The following is a 21,004-nucleotide window of genomic DNA, read 5'->3' as shown; positions in this document are numbered from 1 at the left end:
GAAGTATCGCCTCAAGCAGTAGGGGAAATAACTTGCAACTGTACTACAAAGCACAGTGGGTTGTCCTCAGTTATTGACTGCATCAAATTCATATTAACAATTCGTTTTATTAGCTTACAAACTTTTCATGGGTTGGACTTAAAACAAGGAAACGGATCTCGACTACGGCTCTAACAATTTTCTTAGAAATTTTAAAATTAATGTATATCTTTGAGAAAAAAATTACTTGCTAATTGGCCACACAGCGAAAAATAAAATTATCTCAAAATCAAATTTGGCTTCCGTTCTTTGATTTTAAACACAAGTCACGTGGACGTTTCCACATGACTTCAATTAAGACTTGAATCATAAATAGACGTCCAGGAACATTTTGCGCACCGTCTGCTGTAGAAATCATAAGCTGGACTGGTCGAATTGATTTGTGGCAATTTATGCATATGTTTACAGCCTACTTTATACAAAAATTAATACACAATATCAGTAGGCATAGTATATCTTTAACTAGATCCAGTATTGTGGACTAGAATACTGTGTTTGAAATTATCCAAGTCTAGATCTACATCACCAAATTATAATTTTATATATTCTGAGTAGATTCATACATGGGTGTAACCAAGATTTTATTCTTTGGGGTGGGGGTGTAGTTTTTTTTTTAAAGTTATCTATCATTCGTTAATTAGTAAGAGCGAAGTAATATTTTTCACTACGATTGTAACCCTTGTATGCCATTGTTACACCGTAATTGTGCCCCCAGATTGTTTCAAAGTGATTGGGTCTTCAGATTGTTTCACCGTGATTGTGTCCCTAGATTGTTACACCGTAATTGTGCCCCCAGATTGTTACACAGTAATTGTGCCCCCAGATTGTTACACCGTAATTGTGCCCCCAGATTGTTACACCGTAATTGTGCCCCCAGATTGATTCAAAGTGATTGGGTCTTCAGATTATTTCACCATAATTGTGCCCCCAGATTGTTTCACCGTGATTGTGTCCCTAGATTGTTACACCGTAATTGTGCCCCCAGATTGTTTCAAAGTGATTGGGTCTTCAGATTGTTTCACCGTAATTGTGCCCCCAGATTGTTTCACCGTGATTGGGTCTTCAGATTGTTTCACCGTGATTGTGTGCCTAGATTGTTTCACCGTAATTGTGCCCCCAGATTGTTTCAAAGTGATTGGGTCTTCAGATTGTTTCACCGTAATTGTGCCCCCAGATTGTTTCAAAGTGATTGGGTCTTCAGATTGTTTCACCGTAATTGTGCCCCCAGATTGTTTCAAAGTGATTGGGTCTTCAGATTGTTTCACCGTGATTGTGCCCCCAGATCGTTTCACCTTTATTGTGTCCCTAGATTGTTTCACCGTGATTGTGCCCCCAGATTGTTTCACCGTGATTGTGCCCCCAGATTGTTACACCTAATTGTGCCCCCAGATTGTTACACCTAATTGTGCCCCCAGATTGTTACACCTAATTGTGCCCCCAGATTGTTTCAAAGTGATTGGGTCTTCAGATTGTTTCACCGTAATTGTGCCCCCAGATTGTTTCACCGTGATTGTGTGCCTAGATTGTTTCACCGTGATTGTGTGCCCAGATTGTTTCACCGTAATTGTGCCCCCAGATTGTTTCACTGTGATTGTGTCCCCAGATTGTTTCACCGTGATTGTGCCCCCCAGATTGTTTCACCGTAATTGTGCCCCCAGATTGTTTCACTGTGATTGTGCCCCCAGATTGTTTCACCGTGACTGTGTCCCTAGATGGTTTCACTGTGATTGTGCCCCCAGATTGTTTCACCGTGATTGGGTCTTCAGATTGTTTCACCGTAATTGTGCCCCCAGATTGTTTCACCGTGATTGGGTCTTCAGATTGTTTCACCGTAATTGTACCCCCAGATTGTTTCAAAGTGATTGGGTCTTCAGATTGTTTCACCGTAATTGTGCCCCCAGATTGTTTCAAAGTGATTGGGTCTTCAGATTGTTTCATCGTAATTGTGCCCCCAGATTGTTTCAAAGTGATTGGGTCTTCAGATTGTTTCATCGTAATTGTGCCCCCAGATTGTTTCACCGTGATTGTGCCCCCAGATTGTTTCACCGTGATTGTGCCTCCAGATTGTTTCATCGTAATTGTGCCCCCAGATTGTTTCAAAGTGATTGTGCCTCCAGATTGTTTCATCGTAATTGTGCCCCCAGATTGTTTCAAAGTGATTGGGTCTTCAGATTGTTTCACCGTAATTGTGCCCCCAGATTGTTTCAAAGTGATTGGGTCTTCAGATTGTTTCACCGTGATTGTGCCCCCAGATCGTTTCACCTTTATTGTGTCCCTAGATTGTTTCACCGTGATTGTTTGCCCAGATTATTTCACTGTGATTGTGCCCCAAGATTGTTTCACCGTGATTGTGTCCCTAGATTGTTTCTCCGTGATTGTGTCCCTAGATTGTTTCACCGTGATTGTGTGCCTAGATTGTTTCACCGTGATTGTGTGCCTAGATTGTTTCACCGTGATTGTGTGCCCAGATTGTTTCACCGTGATTGTGTGCCCAGATTGTTTCACCGTGATTGTGTCCCTAGATTGTTTCTCCGTGATTGTATCCCCAGATTGTTTCACCGTGATTGTTTGCCCAGATTGTTTCACTGTGATTGTGCCCCCAGATTGTTTCACCATGATTGTGTGCCTAGATTTTTTTCACCGTAATTGTGTCCCTAGATTGTTTCTCCGTGATTGTGTCCCCAGATTGTTTCACCGTGATTGTTTGCCCAGATTGTTTCACTGTGATTGTGCCCCAAGATTGTTTCACCGTGATTGTGTCCCTAGATTGTTTCACCGTGATTGTGTGCCTAGATTGTTTCACCGTGATTGTGCCCCCAGATTGTTTCACCGTGATTGGGTCCCTAGATTGTTTCACCGTGATTGTGCCCCCAGAGTGTTTCAACGTGATTGTGCACTCAGATTGTTTCCCCGTGATTGTGCCCCCTGATTGTTTCACCGTGATTGTGTGCCCAGATTGTTTCACCGTGATTATGTGCCCAGATTGTTTCACCGTGATTGTTCCCCCAGATTGTTTCACCGTGATTGTGTGCCCAGATTGTTTCATCGTGATTGTGCCCCAGATTGTTTCACCGTGATTGTGCCCCAGATTTTTTCACCGTGATTGTGCCCCAGATTTTTTCACCGTGATTGTGCCCCCAGATTGTTTCACCGTGATTGTGTGCCCAGATTGTTTCACCGTGATTGTGTGCCTAGATTTTTTTACCGTGATTGTGCCCCCAGATTGTTTCACCGTGATTGTGCCCCCAGATTGTTTCACCGTGATTGGGTCCCTAGATTGTTTCACCGTGATTGTGCCCCCAGATTATTTCACCGTGATTGTGTCCCCAGATTGTTTCATCGTGATTGTGTGCCCAGATTGTTTTACCGTGATTGTGTCCCCAGTTGCCTCACCTTCCTCCACACTTCACCAATCGGTCGTCTCCCAGTGCATGCTGGTCTATCTCAAGGTATGGCTCGTGACGGTGGCACGTGGAATCAAATGTTGTCACCCAAACAGACAAACGCTTCGCAAGACAGACGGCGGAGATTGAATCGATACTGATAATATCATTTTTGTGTTTCGCAGTATCGATCCCACGGGGGAGGCATAAAATCTGGCATGTAGTGTGACGTAAGCAAAGTAATATACGTATTTATTTTTACAGTGATAGTTATTGATATCTACAATATTGTTACAGTACTTTATACAAGGTTAATGCTCATTCCAAAGTCCTACGACCAGTGTTTGATATTCAGACATGTTTCATTAATACAATATCAATAGCTCGTTGCCACGTCACAACTCTGACGTTACGACCTCTGACGTGGCAACGAGTTTTTGGTCTAAATTGCCCACAAGTTTCGACGTAGAAAGTAAGTGTTGAGACCTATTGTAACGACTGGTTTCGCTTTGTCACACCCGTACCGTACCAATACAATATACACTGAAATACATTGAGGTGGATGGATTTATTAAAAAAACAAAACCAATTCATCTAAACTAGAACTTCAAATTGTTAAAGCTTTTCATCATCTTCAGTGTGGCACAGAAGCCAATATATACATATGTGTGATATCACATAGGTAGACTATTTATTTCAAAATTCGACAACAGAACAGCAGGAAATTCGTTATAACTGTAAACATAAACAATGTAATCTCTCAGATGCTCATTCTTCCAATCTCTGTGGAGAGAGCTGGTCACTACACTTAACTATAAACCTACTTTTTGGGCCATCCTATATATAAACGATATTAGTATATTTTGATTTAGAGTTAGGGTTAGGTCCTACATAGTACTAACAATAGAGATGCCAAGAACGTACACATAACATAACAACAACAGCAGACACACACACACACAGGCCCCCAGAGCTAACATGATGACTTAGGCTCCTATGGACTCCTGTCTACGTCTTGGTAACATACACCCCAAGCTCCAAGAGCTTGTTGACTTGGGCTCTTGTAGACTGGTGACCAATAATGAGCTGGAATAAAGGACTTTCTAAATCTCTCTGTTCAATAAAGCTATAAAGATTCTTGTTTACGTAGTATACTCCTGATATGTGGCCATCACAAAGACATATTTACATAAAGTTAAAGCTATCCATTAGGGTTAGGGCCAAGACTGTCCTAAAAGTAAGGGTTTATTTTTGTTTAAAGTGTTGCTTAAGGTTCCAAACACGCAATGGTTTCACAAATCTTTACATTTGTATAAATTTTGTCATTTTTTTAAAAAATAGAAACTATAACTGTAATATGTTTGTAATATGTTTGTTCTGGGCTAATTTAAGCAACATGTTCCATGTTCGAAAGTCACATTGAGAATGAGTGTTTATGGCCTGACTTGTTCTTTACCTAATTAACTGACGCTTGAACTTGAAATGAAATGTTTGTTGAACAAAACAATTTGCTTTCGCTGCGATATTTCGAGAACCCTTCATTTCAATATGGAAAAAACACATTCTTAAATATAAAACAAACATTTCATATAATTAGACAATGTAATTGGTAAAACAATAATCTTAGTCATATTAGTGTATGAAATAATATTTGTCAATAATGTGCATCTCGTGGAGGGATCATGTCTCCCACCAGGACGTTTTGAAACTTACCTATATGCACAGCATCTAAGCTCTTCTGATACAGAGAAGACTACGCTGGCTCGGTCATGTCACCCACATGTCAGATGGAAGAATCCATAAAGACATCCTAAACGCTTTGCCCGCAGAGGGAGTTAGACCCAAGGGCCGCCCAGAACTAACCTACAGAGATGTCTGCAAGCAAGACATGAGAACCACAGGCATCAACCAAAGTATGTGGGAGGAGAAAGCCCAAGACAGGACAGCACGGAGACAGAATGTGCGTGCTGGTACGAACTTCGCTGAGAGCAAAACAAACGAAGCTGCATTAGTGAAGAGAAAGAACAAGAAAGCTGCAATGTCAGCTAGCCCTTAAACAGATGCAAAAAACAGTGGCAAACTTTGTCGCTACAGAATTGGCGTGATCGGTCACTCCAGTTTCTGCCCCGTCTCAAGACAAAACCAAAACCAGTGACTCATCTGGGCGCATCCGTGTCTTCCGAGAGAGAAGAAGTCATATATATATATATATATATATATATATATATATATATATATATATATATATATATATATATATATATATATATATATATATATACACACACAACATTTGCACACTGACAATCAAACAAACACTGTATCTTTTGTAAATGTTGTCAAGTGTCCTAGAGACACATACATTCACACACGCCAACTCATACATTCATGGAAGCGCAAACACACAGTTCCGACACTCTCCTTTACATCTGTATCTAGTGTCCTGATGCTCTTTGTCACTGTCTATCAGATCTTTATCAAGTGTCCTGATGCTCTCTCTCTCTCTCTCACACACACACACACACTGTTCATTAGATCTTCATCTAATGTTCCGTCAGTCTACCATTAGATCTGTTGAATCTAAGTCATAAGTCATTTTTTCTTTGATGGTTTTAATTAATAACTTTTCTCAGACACATTTTATTTCTCTCTCCATTAAATAATACGCGAGTACACAAATAAAGTCTAACAAACCAAACGTTACGGACCAGGCCCAAGGTGGAAATGTTTTCCATTGGCTCAATCGATAAGGTAACAATGGCGTCATTCTGAACAGACTGAAGAACAAGATGGAAATATCAATTCAATTTTGTGGAAAGGTCACCACCAGGGGTCACCACCAGAGGCCTTCAAACAATTTGCAGATTTTGTGTGTGTGTTTCTTGTGTGCTGAATTTTTTGTTTCAGTCAGACAAGATCATTGCCTGCATTTCTTTTGATTGTAAGTACATGGTATTGTTTTTGACACCTAGCGTTTTATATGTGTTTGTATAATACGCAACATGCACAAAGAAAGTGTGACCATCAAGTTTAGAAATGTGACTGTTGTCCAATGTATTGTAACAATTGACGGTTCTTTCAATGCAAATATGGACGTACTCAGATTTAAAAGTCCGTTAAATACAAATACCAGTACATATAGCTGACAAGGTGGTGGACTGAATGAGATTATTTTAATCTTTAGATGTGAGTTGACCCATTTTTGACCCATATTCCTTTGACCACTTCGACTTGAAGTAATGTAAAGCATGTTTATGAACTTATTTGATTCAAACTTATACAATTAAATGTCTTTACTTTTTGTTTTAAATAGTTCTAGCAATAGCAATCAAAATCTTTATCATCCTTAAGGAAATTTGTCTTGCGATTTGCACATTTACCAAACAAAATATTATTACTATATTACTGAAGCAATAAAATATAGTGAGAGAGATAGAGAGAGAGAGAGAGAGAGAGATAGAGAGAGAGAGAGAGAGAGAGAGAGAGAGAGAAATTTGGGGAATGGAGACATAATGGAGCTTAAAGAAAAACGTAAGTAAATGAAAAGTAGCAGCTGACTGTTGTCCAACTAGAGATTTAAAAGTGAAACTCTGCAGTGCACAAAGGTTATTAACTTATTACAAAATAAAAAGTTCAGCTCATTCATTGTTCCGTATTTTGTATACCGGATACACCAAACACACCATTTATGAAAATCGACCACAGCTGTGATCCATTTATAGTGTAGCATGAACTGAAATGTTTTCGAGCCAGTAGATATTGTATATTATAAGTATAAGCTTCTTATTTTACGAAGCAGATAAGTAGATACAGAGTATTTCAGTGTTAGTCTGATACAAATTTTGAAAACGTTATTTCTCCCATACCCATTCTTGGGTCAAGCTGAAAATTTGCACAATTATTTCTTGTACCAGACAAAACGAGAATCGATTTTTAAAAAAATTAGTTAATTAATTATTGGTAATTTTTTTTTTTTATTTGGTACTGAACAAGAGAAAGAAATTGTACTTGACTGATGTAGCGGTGTAAGTTTAATTAGTCCCCTTTCTACTTTACCTTTTAAAAGTTTGAGCCTTACAATAGATAACTATAAAACTTATTTTCATAATCACTTCACCGGCAGAGTGGTTAGTGTGTTGGCTTGAGAAGGCTTCAGCCCTCGCGTTCAAATGTAAGTCCTACACCTTTAAACTTTTTTTTTATAAAATACATTTAAAAAGCTATCACTGTAACCTTTATCTATCCAGATACCCCCTTCTTTCTCCAAACACTTATTATAATCTTTGTGTAATTAATATTTTTTAAAAATCTTTCTTGTTTTATGTTTTAAAACAAAATGCCTGTCACCATATATGACGCCTCCAGAGTTCAAAAATGCCGTGATGATGTAGGCCTATCATTTAGGTTTGTGCATAAAATCAACTTCACTTTTTATTAAATGTGAACTCCTAGTCACGTGCAAACAAATTTAACAAATTTAAGTGGGGAAGGGGTCAATCGAATTCATACGTAGATGGTTAGTCAGATAATACATAATACTTGTTGAATTTTGCGAAGAATACAAGAAAGGGCGGGAGAATGATAATTAGATAATGGATGGACCGTTACTTGCACAGTCTGTGAAATCAATAAAGCTTGTGTATATAATTCTACTTTATGCAGAGGCATACCTTTTATTGAAAGTGTTATTCAATTGCAGCCCAAATCAACAGATTAATCCAAGCTATGAATGACACTTTAAGAAAAATGAATGATTATTCTCAAAGACACATTATTTAAATCACAACTTAATCACAACATTGAACTTTGTATTTCCTGGTTACGAAGAAAAAGAAACTCCTCTACTGATTGAGTAAGGCGAATGAAAAGTTACAAGTACGTAGATGAGTTGTCCTTCCTCACGCTTGACGATTTCACAACAGCCCGCCAATTCGCTGATCTCCCTTAGACATAAAAAAAAAAAAGCCCCAGAACACTTCTGTGCCTAAGCCGTAAGCACGTGTCTCCCCACTAACCGCCGTCTGCCTAGAATCGTTTTGGGTGATTCCCCCTAATACGTCTTATTTCATCTACCAGTAAGTTTGTGTTTTTCCTAAGTTTTTTTTTTTCTAGACTGCTCGTTTTTTTTTTTTTATAGGTTTATTTTCTCTCTTCTGCCATGAATCCAAGTTAATTTTTCCGAGTTAGTTTGAGTCGAGAGACGAGTACCTCTTCCCTGAGGCTATGAGCCAGGCTAATAAGCTTGATTAAATTATTTCTGAGCTAAACCTGTACCTAACGGGAAAGTAAGGGGGCGGTCGGGGTGGGGTGGGGGAGGAGGAGGAACCAGGAATCGAGTGAGAAAGGGGTGAGTGGGGACAGTTTCTCCGCTGTTGCTAACGGACCGCGCTGCTATTAATGCCCTGGAAGAAGACGCGCGCCGAATGCAAGGAGCATAACAGGAGCAGACGTGAATATAAAGGGAGTACATGGATGAGAAGATCTTAAGCAGTGGCCTCCAGCGTGAAGCATAACACTAATGAATATGTTTTCCTTTGAGAACATTTGGTGGCGCTTCACTCCCTTGTCTTTAGTTATCTCCCCATTTTAGCCTAAATAAAACACTTCAATAGTTTAACATAATCTGGACAAACATTTTTTATTTAAAGTCTTCCATTTGATTTATTTGACAGAGTGGTCTCTGAAACCGTCTCTTTTAATGGTCTTATTATCATTACTAGCATTATACACCGGCTACGCCCGTTGCTTTGTTCCCAGGCTTTATGTTTGTATACTATGTCCGGAACATGCTCTCTTTTTCTTTATGATCTCCAGTTAACAAGCCACATTTTAACAACCCTCTAACTTACATTTGAGCCCGTGAATTCTTGTATATGTTACGATGAAAAGATACAGTCCGCGGTCTTTCTCTTTCCTTCTATCTTCCACTCTGTCTCTACCTCTCTGACCATTTTTTCACCTTGCGTATCTTGATTTCTCTGACATAGACTTTTGACTTGATTTGGAACGACCCGTTTAACTTCCCCTTCCAGAAACACACACTCGCTTTTGGCCCGTAAATACTTATATCATTCTTACGTCCCCTCCCCCCCCCCCCCCCAAAAAAAAAAAGTAGTCCTAATAAAAAAAATTAATTTCCTTTGGTTTCTCAATTCACTCTCGAAATAGTTAATTCTTATTATTGATCGGTCGTTGACTTAAGGTACCCATTTGCTAGTACAACTAAACCGATGTAGGCGTATTATATCTTTAATTGAAGAACTTAACTCTTTCTCTCCTAACTGACGATACCATCGCTGTTTTCTTCCCATTACATTAAATTATTTTTTTGGTTTTATAAACTTTAATTTGTGTTACATGGAGAGAGTATGCATTCTTCTAGAATTATATACTTAATATGACATTTTCTGATTACATACAAACAAGTTATTGAATTTTAATTATAACACAAATGAGCTAAATTAATAATTTTATCGGAACGTGGAAAGTAATTACGGAGAGAAAGAGTTAAAATAACTAGATGAAACTTCTTTTTTTAAAACAAAACTAAATGTACCTTTTATTAACACTATTGACAAATTCAACTTGAGATCTAGATTGAATAGTAGTAAAACAAAACTGATATTTAAACAAATGTAACTCTCGTCTTTACACTCTGGCATCCTGAAGTCATCTCCCGTTCTTAGCGTAAATTACGACATCATTATTGCATCATTTTACAAAGCTAACAATTAATTCTCCCCCTCAGAATCAGAAATAATGGGAACTAAGCTAATTCTCCCAGATGGAAATATTAATCTATTTAACTGCAACTTCCCACCAGACAAGGAAATAGAGATTGGCCACATGCAAATACCTGACCAAGAAGACTGTCTTATCTTAGGAGATATATGAATAGTCACTCTCAGAGCTGGGGATACCCAGACCTAAATGCCAGGGGAGAAGACATTGAAGAATGGCAAGCAGAGAACAGACTTATCTTGCTTAATAAACCTGAGGTCAAACCAACCTTTTTCTCAAGAGCCTGGCAAACATCAACCACTCCAGATCTAGCCTTTGCAACTGACAACTTATCCAAAAAGTGTACCAGAGAAGTTGCAGACCAGCTAGCCACCAGTGACCACAGACCCATATTGATCAGTATGGATACCTCCTTCAAAATATCAGAAAACTCCACCATCCCCAGATGGAACTACAAAAAAGCCAACTGGCACCTATTCTCAAAGCTCACAGACCTATACACAACTTCAATAAACTGTAAATCAAATCAGGTTAATAAGTCATACTCAGCTTTCTCCAAAGCAATCCTCCTAGCAGCTAAGGAATCAATTCCTAGAGGAGCAAGAAAAGATTATATCCCCAACTGGTCTGATCACCTTCAACAACTCCACAATGCCACTATTTAAGCCAGAAACACAGTAGAAAATAACCCTTGTATAGAAAATAACATAAATCTAAAAGCAGCTAACGCAGTTTTCAGGAAAAATTACCTTTCCGCCATGAGGAAAAGTTGGCATGAAAAAACAGAACAGCTAAACGTAGATAGAGACGGCTACAAAATCTGGCGTATAGCCAAATGTCTCAACCAGGAAGAAAACAGAACAACTCCTATAGTAATAGAAAAGGACAACAAACCCCTGAAAGGCCAAGAAGCAGCAAATGAATTCATTAAGTTTTTCCAAAGCGTAGGACAAATACAAATCAATGAAAGTAGAAATAAAGATGTAAACTCAGAAATCCAAGATAGAATTAAAGAAAACAATCCAGCTAACTCCTTGGGAATGACCACTAATCTTAAAATGAAGGAACTTGATGAATCCCTAAAATTCCTCAAACCAAAACAAGCCCCGGGCCAAGATAAAATATCTAATGACATGCTTCTTCACTTGGGTCCTCAAGCCAAAAGAAAACTGCTACAAATATTCAATGCTAGCTGGAAATCTGGCAGAATTCCAAACATCTGGAAAAAAGCCATAATGATCCCTATACTAAAGCACGGCAAGCCAAGAAATAAACTGGATAGCTACCGCCCCATCAGCCTCACTAGCTGTACTTGCAAACTGATGGAAAGAGTGATAAATAGAAGGCTGACATGGATCCTTGAGTCAAATAACCTACTCACTGAAGCCCAGGCTGGCTTTAGAAAAGGCAGATCAACAGAAGATCAAATCGCCTTCATCACACAAGAAATAGAAGATGGCTTTCAAGAAAAGAAACCAACAACAATTGTGTGGGTTGACTTAGAAAAAGCATTTGACAAAGTCTGGGAACAAGGTCTCTTGCTCAAACTAACCCAGCATCACATATCCCACAGAATGTGCAACTGGATAAAGGAATATCTAAGTAATAGAAAAGCCTTAGTTTGCATGCTAGGACAAAGAAGCCACACAGTGGGTATAAAAAAATGGCGTCCTATCCCCAACACTTTTCCTAATATTCATAAACGATCTAAATCAAAACCTACCAAGAAAAGTTAAAAGCAGCATGTATGCAGATGACCTTGCCTTAATTAGCACAGAAGAATATGTAGGAACATCGAAATTTCGATTACAAGATGCTCTCGATATACTCAATAATTGGCCCAAAGACTGGGGCATGTCCATCAACACAAAAAAGACCACATATACCATATTCTCACTGTCAACAAAACAACAAACAATAAAATTAACATTAGATAAGGAAGCTTTAGAAAAAAATGACAGCCCTACATACCTTGGAGTCACCTATGACCCGAGACTAACCTGGAAAAGCCAAATAGATAAAACACAGAGTAAAGGCATCCAGAGACTATCCCTCTTGAAAAAAATAGCTTGCACAGATTGGGGAGCAAATCACAACATCCTGAAAAAGACCTATACCAGTTACGTAAGACCTGTACTACAATATGGTGCCACAGCATGGGGCTCAGCAGCCCTAACCAACCTAAGAAAAATAGACAAGGTTCAAAATATTGGTCTAAGGATAATGACAGGAGCAATCAAAACAACACCCATAAGAACTATGGAGGAAACCGCTGCCCTGGTCTCTCTGGATGAAAGAAGAGAAATACAAATCCTTTCCCAATTCACTAAATTGGAAACCATGGAGAGGCACCCACTCAAAACAAAATCCACAAAACTGGCACAAAAAAACGTCTCAAAAGGACCAATTTCATACAGGAATCTCTAAACCTAAAAAAGAAACACCAACTTGAAAAAATTACTCTGGAATCCTCGATACACTACGATGAATCTCCACCCTGGGACGAAAGCCCTCTTCCTACTATAAGGGACCATATTGAAAGCATAAAAAGAAAATCTGATTACAGACCAACAGAGCTCAAGAAAATAGTGAACTGTTTTCGACATACCAATTATTCTAGCAATTAGTGGATCAGAGTTTACACGGATGGCTCAACCCATAAAGCCACCACAAATGGAGGAGCTGGAATACTTATCGAATGGCCAGATGGAGGAAAACTAGAAAAATCCATTACAGCTGGAGAGCTCTCTGACAGTCACAGAGCAGAAAGGGAAGCACTAGCACTAACTGCTACCATGCTAGCAAATCATCCAAGTTCCCCACACAGTCAGATTGTCTTTCTAACCGATGCAAAAACAACCCTCCAAAGCCTGCAAAACTCTGATTCCTCATATATTAAAAATCTCAAAACAGCACTTACAAAGCTCAACAACAACAGCAAAAAAACTGTAATTCAATGGATACCAGCTCATATAGAACTAGAAGGAAATGAGAAGGCTGACACACTCGCCAAGAGTGGGAGAACTAACACACTAATAAACTCTGCACTCTATCCAGAAGAATTGAAGAAATTAATCGTAAATAAAATAAATGAGAAATAGACGCGCTCTCATCCAAATCACAAGAAAGATGACGCTTACTATAAGCTATCCCGACAAGACCAACGTCTAATCTTTCGACTCAGGACCGGACACAACAGAATGCGACAACACATGTACCGGAAGTTCAAAATTGGAACCAGTGAAATCTGCCCATGTGGAGTATCACCAGAGAATGCATACCACGTCCTCCAAAACTGCTCTCTATACCAAGAGGCCCGTATAAGACATTGGCCCCAAATCACCCCAATAGAAAGGAAACTATATGGAGTGCTCCCTGATTTGGAAACCACTGCGCAGTTCATCTCCTGTATTGGTCTACTCATCTGAACACTCCAACATAACAATGGGAACGAAGAAGAAGAAGAAGAAATTCTCCCCCTCTTCATCATAACATTGAAAAAACGCACACACACACTACATAACAATACTCGATGCTGCTTTTTGATTGCTCACACACACAACCGCTTTCGCACTTTTCAGACCCTTTTGTTTTCTTACAATGACAGCTCCTAAAGCACGTTTGGTTAGTGTCACCTTTTTGTTTTCATCTTTTTATCATCAGACAAGCAATGTACGTTATTAGCTCTCGCAAACACTCGTTTAGACCAAAAGTGTTTCCCAAACTTTTTCCTTAATGGAACACTTTGCACATTTGGAGTATTTACTGGAACACTTTACTTATATTTTAAGAGAGGTCAATTCACGGTTGGTCTACTAGTTAATTATTCCAGCAGTTTGTGGAACGTCTATTCAGGCCTTGTGGAACACTAGGGTTCCGCAGAATACAGTTTGGGAAACATTGCTTTAGACCAGGGGTTCTCAACCTGTGGATCGCGACCCCCTTGGGGGTCGATTGACGATTTGCCAGGGGTCGCCAGAGACCATCGAAAAAATGAATAGTTTTGTCTATTCTTCTATTGCTGTGTGTCTGAGCGGGGGGGGGGGGGTTGCAGCAGAGTGTGGGATTGTAAAGAGGGGTCGCCGAGCTTAAAAGGTTGAAACCTTTGAGACCGCTGCTTTAGACCATTATTTTTCAGGCCTGGTGGGGGGGGGGGACTCCAATTGAATTTCCCCTTCCCGTTCCCTATATTACATTTATTTTGGCATTGTGTCCTCTTCAAATATAAGGAAATAATTGTTTGATTTTATTAACTGTAATCTTTTACTTGACCCATTTTAAATTGTAGAGAAAAGATTGTGCACCACTACACAGTGTAGAAGACTTACACGTACCCGGGCGAAAAGAAAAAAGAAATAGACTCTAGATTTTCTCTTTTCGAAGCCACTAGGCTTTAGAAAACAAAAGAAATAGACTCTAGATTTTCTCGTTCGAAGCCATTATGCAAATATGCTTTAAAAAATGCAGAAAATCTTGATTTTTTGGTGTTATTTTTATTTAGACTTTATAGATAGATTTGCGGCTTTTGAGGAAATACCGAAAATAAAATAATTATGTTTAATAGAAAGCTTGCAGTTTTTCGCGATTGCGGCGTTTAGGTTGCGAATCTGTCAAAAGACTGTGTCTTAGTTAGCAACTATGAGGTAAAAGGAACCTGTGAACGAAATTTCGTGCGAATTTGTTTGATAGTTTAAGAGATCTCCAGTTAGGTTCATACATGTGTGGTTTATGGAAACATATGTAACATTTTTATTTTAAAATTGTATGAATATTGTCAAGAACGACTTGTAAAGTGCACAATTCACAATTAATGTAAAAAAAAAATGTTTTTAAAATAATAATTTTAAAAAAGCGTCGTTTTATCTTCTAAAAAGGACACCCAAAAAATATGGACCTAAAAAAAAGACATTTCAATATGTATCCGCCTCTACATCTGTCTCTCGTTAGAACGATGAAATGTTGACATTTTCTGCTGATAAAAAAAAGACCGTCTTATATTGCATGTGTTTTAATTCTCCCTCCCCCACTTCCGTATTGAACCGTGAGCTCCTCCACCCCAACCCACCACCTACTTTATTGGACTTGCGTTTTTATTAATTTTTTTACCTATTGTGACTAGTGTACTATAGAAGTCTTGAGAATGCATTTGTGCAGCTCAGAATGCAAGAAAAGTCGTTCCCATATTTTGAGAAACGCTGCTCTATAGCTTTAGTTTTTGTAAGCAGCAACTTGATCAAATTCATGAACATTACATTCGACACTCAACACGCGCTCTTGAATAGAAATAATTGAACATTTAATTTGAACATTAATTTTGTTTTCTTTGTCTATTTACTACCTATAAACAGTCTAAGTACTTAATGTGTACCTGTATATGTACTGTACAAGTACTGTTAATGTACTATCTATGTACTGTTTATGTGCAGTCTATCAACAATCTATGTACATGCCTATGTACTTGTACATGTACTGTCAATTTACTATGTACTTTCAATGTACTGTCTATGTAATGACTATGTACCTGTATATGAACTGTCAATGTACTGTCTATGTACTTTCAATGTACTGTCTATGTAATGACTATGTACCTGTATATGAACTGTCAATGTACTGTCTATGTACTGTCAATGTACTTTCTATGTACTGTCTATGTAATGTCAATGTACTTTCTATGTAATGTCTATGTAATGTCTATGTACTGTTAATGTACTGTCTATGTAATGTTAATGAGTTCCCGGCCATTTCATCCCCGGTCACTTCATCCCCGGTCACTTCATCCCTGGTCATTTCATCTCCTGGTCATTTCATCTCCTGGTCATTTCATCCCCTGGTCATTTCATCTCCTTTCTTTTCATCATCTGATCATTTTATCTTACAAATAGTAATTGCAAAAATCATGAAATGACCAATATTTAATATATTCCTTTTTATTTACATGACAAAAAATGTAACACATTAGATAATAAAAAAATTAAATGACGTTATAAACTATAACATTTAAAATTAACGAGTATAAATATAGAGGTCATGTAAAAAAAAGGTGTTTTTGTGTTCATCTACATAAGATAGGCTTTTGATTGTAAGTACAGAAGACGATCCATCGATTCAAATTACTTAACAAAGTTTTCTTTGCCTATAACACAATTTACAACATTAATGTTTAAAGGAAATAAAAGCAAAACTTAAATAGGCGATATGATATACTGGGGATAGGTGAAGTCAGCCTTTATTAGAAAAAAACAACAACCTTATTCCTTATTTCAAGGCTAAAAATGACGCGCCCATTTTCAAGAAAGAGCGATTTAAAAATAAAATAAAGTGAAAGATGGTCGTCATGAGTTATCAGCGGCATGATCATAAATATTCTAATCGCACTTCTATCTCTCAAATGATTTTCACTACTTTCCACCAAACCTTGATCATTACGTCATGCTCAGGATAATATTATAATATTACATCCCCAACATCCAATAGAAGCGCTAGAGCTAAGTACACACCCAGATTTACAATATATTATAAGATTTCTCATCCAGAATACAATGTGGAAGAGGAAACACTATAAACTCATTAGTAACATGTCGAAAAATATCAAAACGCATTCTACATATATTTCTATATTAGATGAATTGAGGGCTTAAAGTCAAAGCCTTAACAGCACAACTAAACAATGAATAACAAAAATATTTAATTGGTGTTGAAATGACCGGGGATAAAGTGACCAAGGATGAAGTGACCGGGGATAAAGTAACCAAGGATGAAGTGACCGGGGATAAAGTAACCAAGGATGAAGTGACCGGGGATAAAGTGACCAAGGATGAAGTGACCGGGGATAAAATGACCGGTCACCATGTCAATGTACTGGCTTATACTGTCTATGTAATGTCTATGTGCTGTTTAAGGTAAGCAGCAACAACGTCTGTGCATCTACTGTACTCTAAATACAATGAGATTGTCATGAAATTTTTCATTTGAATTGAAAACTTTATTTATAAAGCAACATTCTCCATCTGTTAAGATAATCTTTTTGATGCCTGACCTTCCCTTATGGATATCAAGTGTGTCTCTGGGTACAAAAAACATTCGCTTCACAAACGTCATTTTTTAAAAACAAATTGACTACCTTTAGTAGACTGTCTTGAGAAATAGATCATTGGCCGACAAATGGCTGAGACGGGCAACTTTGTATTGACCACTACTAAGGTTCTATTGACTATAGTGAAAGTCTAGACCAGGGGTTCTCAGCCTGTGGGTCGCGACCCCCTTGGGGGTCGATTGACGATTTGCCAGGGGTCGCCTAAGACCATCGAAAATAAGGATTTTTATTGTCTATTCTTCTTTTGCTGTATGTGTGTGTGTGTGCGGGGGTCGCGGAAGAGTGGGGGATTGTAAAAAGGGGTCGCCGAGATTAAAAGGTTGAGAACCGCTGGTCTAGACCAAATAGAATGTGTTGTAGTCTAGCAGTTATCTGTTTCTTTCGTGACTTTCAAACAACTAAATCTGTTTCTTAGAGAAACCCGCCATTTTGTTTTGTTTCTTAATTTAATTATGGTAAAACTAATGGTGAAAGAATTTAACTATCTCGGATCCATACAGCCGTTAGCTGTGACCAGGGGCGCCCTCAGGATATTTTACGAGGGGGTGGGGTTGCAAGTTACAGCCTATGGCTCACAGTCGTAGCTTTAACTTTCTTATTACTTTGTAGATACGCAGATTTTAGATTAATAAAAAAAAAAAAAAGAACTAGTGCCCCCACCCCTATGCGATAAGTGCACAGTAAATACTTGTGCAAGTTGTGTTATTAAATATTTAAAAAAAAGAGAGAAAAAAAACTAAACATGTGAACAAAGTATTGACTGCACAAGTTATTTATAATATCCGTTCGGCCAGTGCCTCCCTAAGGTTGAAGAAACAAAAACTGCAACCTTCGACTGTTGCTGGCGAAACTGTTTATAACTTAACAGACAAGCTGGTGATGAACGCTTATCAGAGCCTTTTTTTTTGTCTTGTGGATTCATGATTGAATTTGTGAGAATACAAAGTAAAAGTTTTTTCTCCGTGTTGTGGAATTACGAATAAATAGTTAACATATGTGTTCAGATAAAAGTATTAAATTGATAAAAGATTAATTAGAGTTTTTTCAGTGCTTTATTGGAGATGTTCATACATGGCGGGAAAACTGCAAGCTTTTTTGGTGTATCCGGTGTAGAGACTAAAGGAAGTGTTGCTAAGTTATGTGTTTTGTCAACAGATCTATGTCACACAATTATTGTGTATACTTTTCAGAATCACACATTCATTTCTATAAAAGGCGATATTAAACTTACACTCTATAACATACAATTTATTTAAAAACAAAAACAAATTGGGCAACTAACTAGCAGTAATAAAGGAGGTTTGATACAACTATGAGCTGCTGTGCCCCACTGAGATGTTGTTCAAATGAATTTGTCTTTAGTTGGTAAAGAGGGGAAGCTGAACTTAACTTCCTTGACATTGTTTAGATCATCTAAAAATCTCCAAGTATTACATCAATCCTCGGCATGCGGACGGCATGCGTTTATGTTTGTGTTATTTTAATATATATGTATAGTCAATACAGTCTGTCAACTCTGAAAGAAGCTAGAGCCACTGTGCAGAGGACAGCAATGTGCCAATGAATACTGGATAGAGCTCAGTGAGAATATTCAGCTCGCTGCTCAAGCAGGCAACATAAAAGTGATGTATGAAGAAATCAAAAAAGCTCTCGGACCAGTCCAAAACAACTCAGCACCTCTCAAATCAACCACTGGGGAAACTATCACAGTCTCAGCCCTTAACGCTCCGAACTCTATGCCACAACAAGCTCAGTCTCTGCCTCAGCCCTTAATGCTATCAACCAATTACCCACAATGAACGAACTAGATGAAGATAAGCGTGCCACACGGAAAATGGCCAGCTCCTCTACCACCAAAGCGAAAGCTACCTTAAAATGCAATATATGTTTGACGAGAGTGTCTCTCCAAAATAGGGCTCCACAGCCATATGAAAGAGTATTCGAGATGAACCATAGTCGTTTCACGACTGAAGGAGGTCAATGATATATATATATTGAAATAGAAAAATGGTACTAACAATACAATCCTATAGTAAACCCAACATGACATAGAGAGAACGCCACAAGAGCAAACCAACTAAATGATAATATCGCTTGATCAAGAGGCAGATCTAGAACTCTATTTCTAACGTGCGGTGCAGGTGTGATCGTGTATCTTTTGTTTAGGTCTGGAACTTCCTCTTTCTTTGTTCCCTGGATACGTCTTGTCAACATACACAGCAACAAAACAAAACAAAACAAAATAATAATTGAAAATCAGAAATAGACCACACAAGCAACGAAACCAAAAAAAATCCAATTTTATTTTTTTATAATTTTTTTCTCTTTCTTTGTCATACAAATTCAATTCTGAATTATTTCAAGTAATAATGATAAGTAAATTATATTTATTTTCGTTTCATGTGAAGGTAACTAATCTAGAAAGTTTCAATGTAAAAAAAAAAGATTAGATTAAATCATACTAGACACAAAAAATGCCCTTCTTAAACTTCTTTAAATCCTGCTTCAAATTAACAGATTAAATGAAATCCAAACATTATCGCCAAAGAAAATGGATGAGATAGAATATTTAATCAATTTTTTTTTGTTCACTTGTTTGCACTGTGAAACCTTTCGATCATTAGAGAGTAGAGTTCCATTCAGAAATGAGTTGCAAGTCTCGTTTAAAAGACATCCAACGTAAAAAGAGTTTCATAACTGTGCTGTGAACTCTGGAGACCTGCTTGTTATACAGAAATGATTGAAAGTAAACATTGGATATACTCCTGCTTGACGACTGAAATATTGAGGATGAAAATATTACAATAATTATAAGGCTTGTCTGAGTCTGAAGATTAAGAAGAAATGAAGTATTTCACGTGGATACGCAGTCCCATCTGTGACCTACATATGTAGCCACATCCATCACATACAAAACCTTTGTCTGCCGGTGGTCGGTTTAGTGTCACTATCTGTCCTCAGCTGTAAATTTCCTTTTGGTGTTAATGGTGTATCCGCTCAGCTTTTGTTTATAAGAAATCTCCATCCGCCCCGTGTAAATACAAGTCTATCAGTATTCTATATATATAATCATTAGACAAATAGGTTACTGCTGTCTTTATAAGTCTGCTAGTAAATCATTTGATTCAGGCTCAGCTTCACTCTTTTTGGAAATAGGGTGTTGAACCGAATGACTGAATTCACCAAAACTGTTTTCGTGTGCACTATCTGAGCGCTTCGAGACCACCTGATGTGTTGAAGAAAATTTTTTTTTACCATGTTACGCATTTCAACAAACAAATTCGCACTCACAAAAGACAACTATTTTAACAAGGTTCTGTAATAGTTGAAAGTTGGTACTAAGGAGGAATAATATATTTTTCACCCAAACTGGACAGAAAAGCTGCTGAACTATTGACCTTACGGACTCACCGAAGACAAGAAAAGCATTAGCCATATATCAGGGGCTATCGGCATATTGTCACGTGACACTGGTACAGAAGCTTGGTTACATGAATGCGAAAATTTAACGACGTCACAACAATTGTTCATTAACAATGTTAAGTTGCTTAAGTTTGTCTGTTTTGATAGGACAACGATTGCAAAAGAATAACAGACCATTTTAACGAGTTGTAATATTCTGTATAAGAGAGAGTTAATTCCAAAACCAGTAACAAATACCAACTAGTCACAGTTTATCGTCTCAGGAAGAATAAGAATTTCAGTTGTCTTTACTTTTACCGCTACAACAGTTTTAGATTTACTGAAC

At 37.9% G+C, this 21,004-nt stretch overlaps 2 protein-coding genes across 3 annotated transcripts in view; both read right to left on the bottom strand.

Annotated features, from left to right (window-relative positions):
• Window positions 1-21,004, bottom strand: part of LOC106074803 (lachesin-like) — a 100,193-nt gene that overhangs the window by 66,759 nt on the left and 12,430 nt on the right. The window contains exon 1 of one of the 2 annotated variants that reach the window (XM_056013520.1): window positions 8,093-8,632. The exons of the other annotated variant lie outside the window; for it this stretch is intronic. The gene's annotated coding sequence lies outside the window, so the exon portion shown is untranslated. Of the gene's footprint in view, window positions 1-8,092; window positions 8,633-21,004 lie in introns of those variants that run through there. 2 annotated transcript variants of the gene reach the window in all.
• LOC129926230 (30S ribosomal protein S6-like) lies at window positions 2,666-3,085 on the bottom strand. Its single transcript, XM_056028821.1, has one exon. The coding sequence runs from the start codon at window positions 3,083-3,085 to the stop codon at window positions 2,666-2,668; it is 420 nt and encodes a 139-aa protein (XP_055884796.1).

This window comes from Biomphalaria glabrata, chromosome 1 (genome assembly GCF_947242115.1).
Source record: "Biomphalaria glabrata chromosome 1, xgBioGlab47.1, whole genome shotgun sequence".
Taxonomy (NCBI): Eukaryota; Metazoa; Mollusca; class Gastropoda; family Planorbidae; genus Biomphalaria; species Biomphalaria glabrata.
This window is presented reverse-complemented; position numbering and strand designations above follow the sequence as displayed.

Coding starts and splice junctions, on each gene's coding strand:
- LOC129926230 (XM_056028821.1), bottom strand. CDS start 3,085: ATGAAACAATCTGGGCACACAATCACGGTGAAACAATCTGGGGGAACA.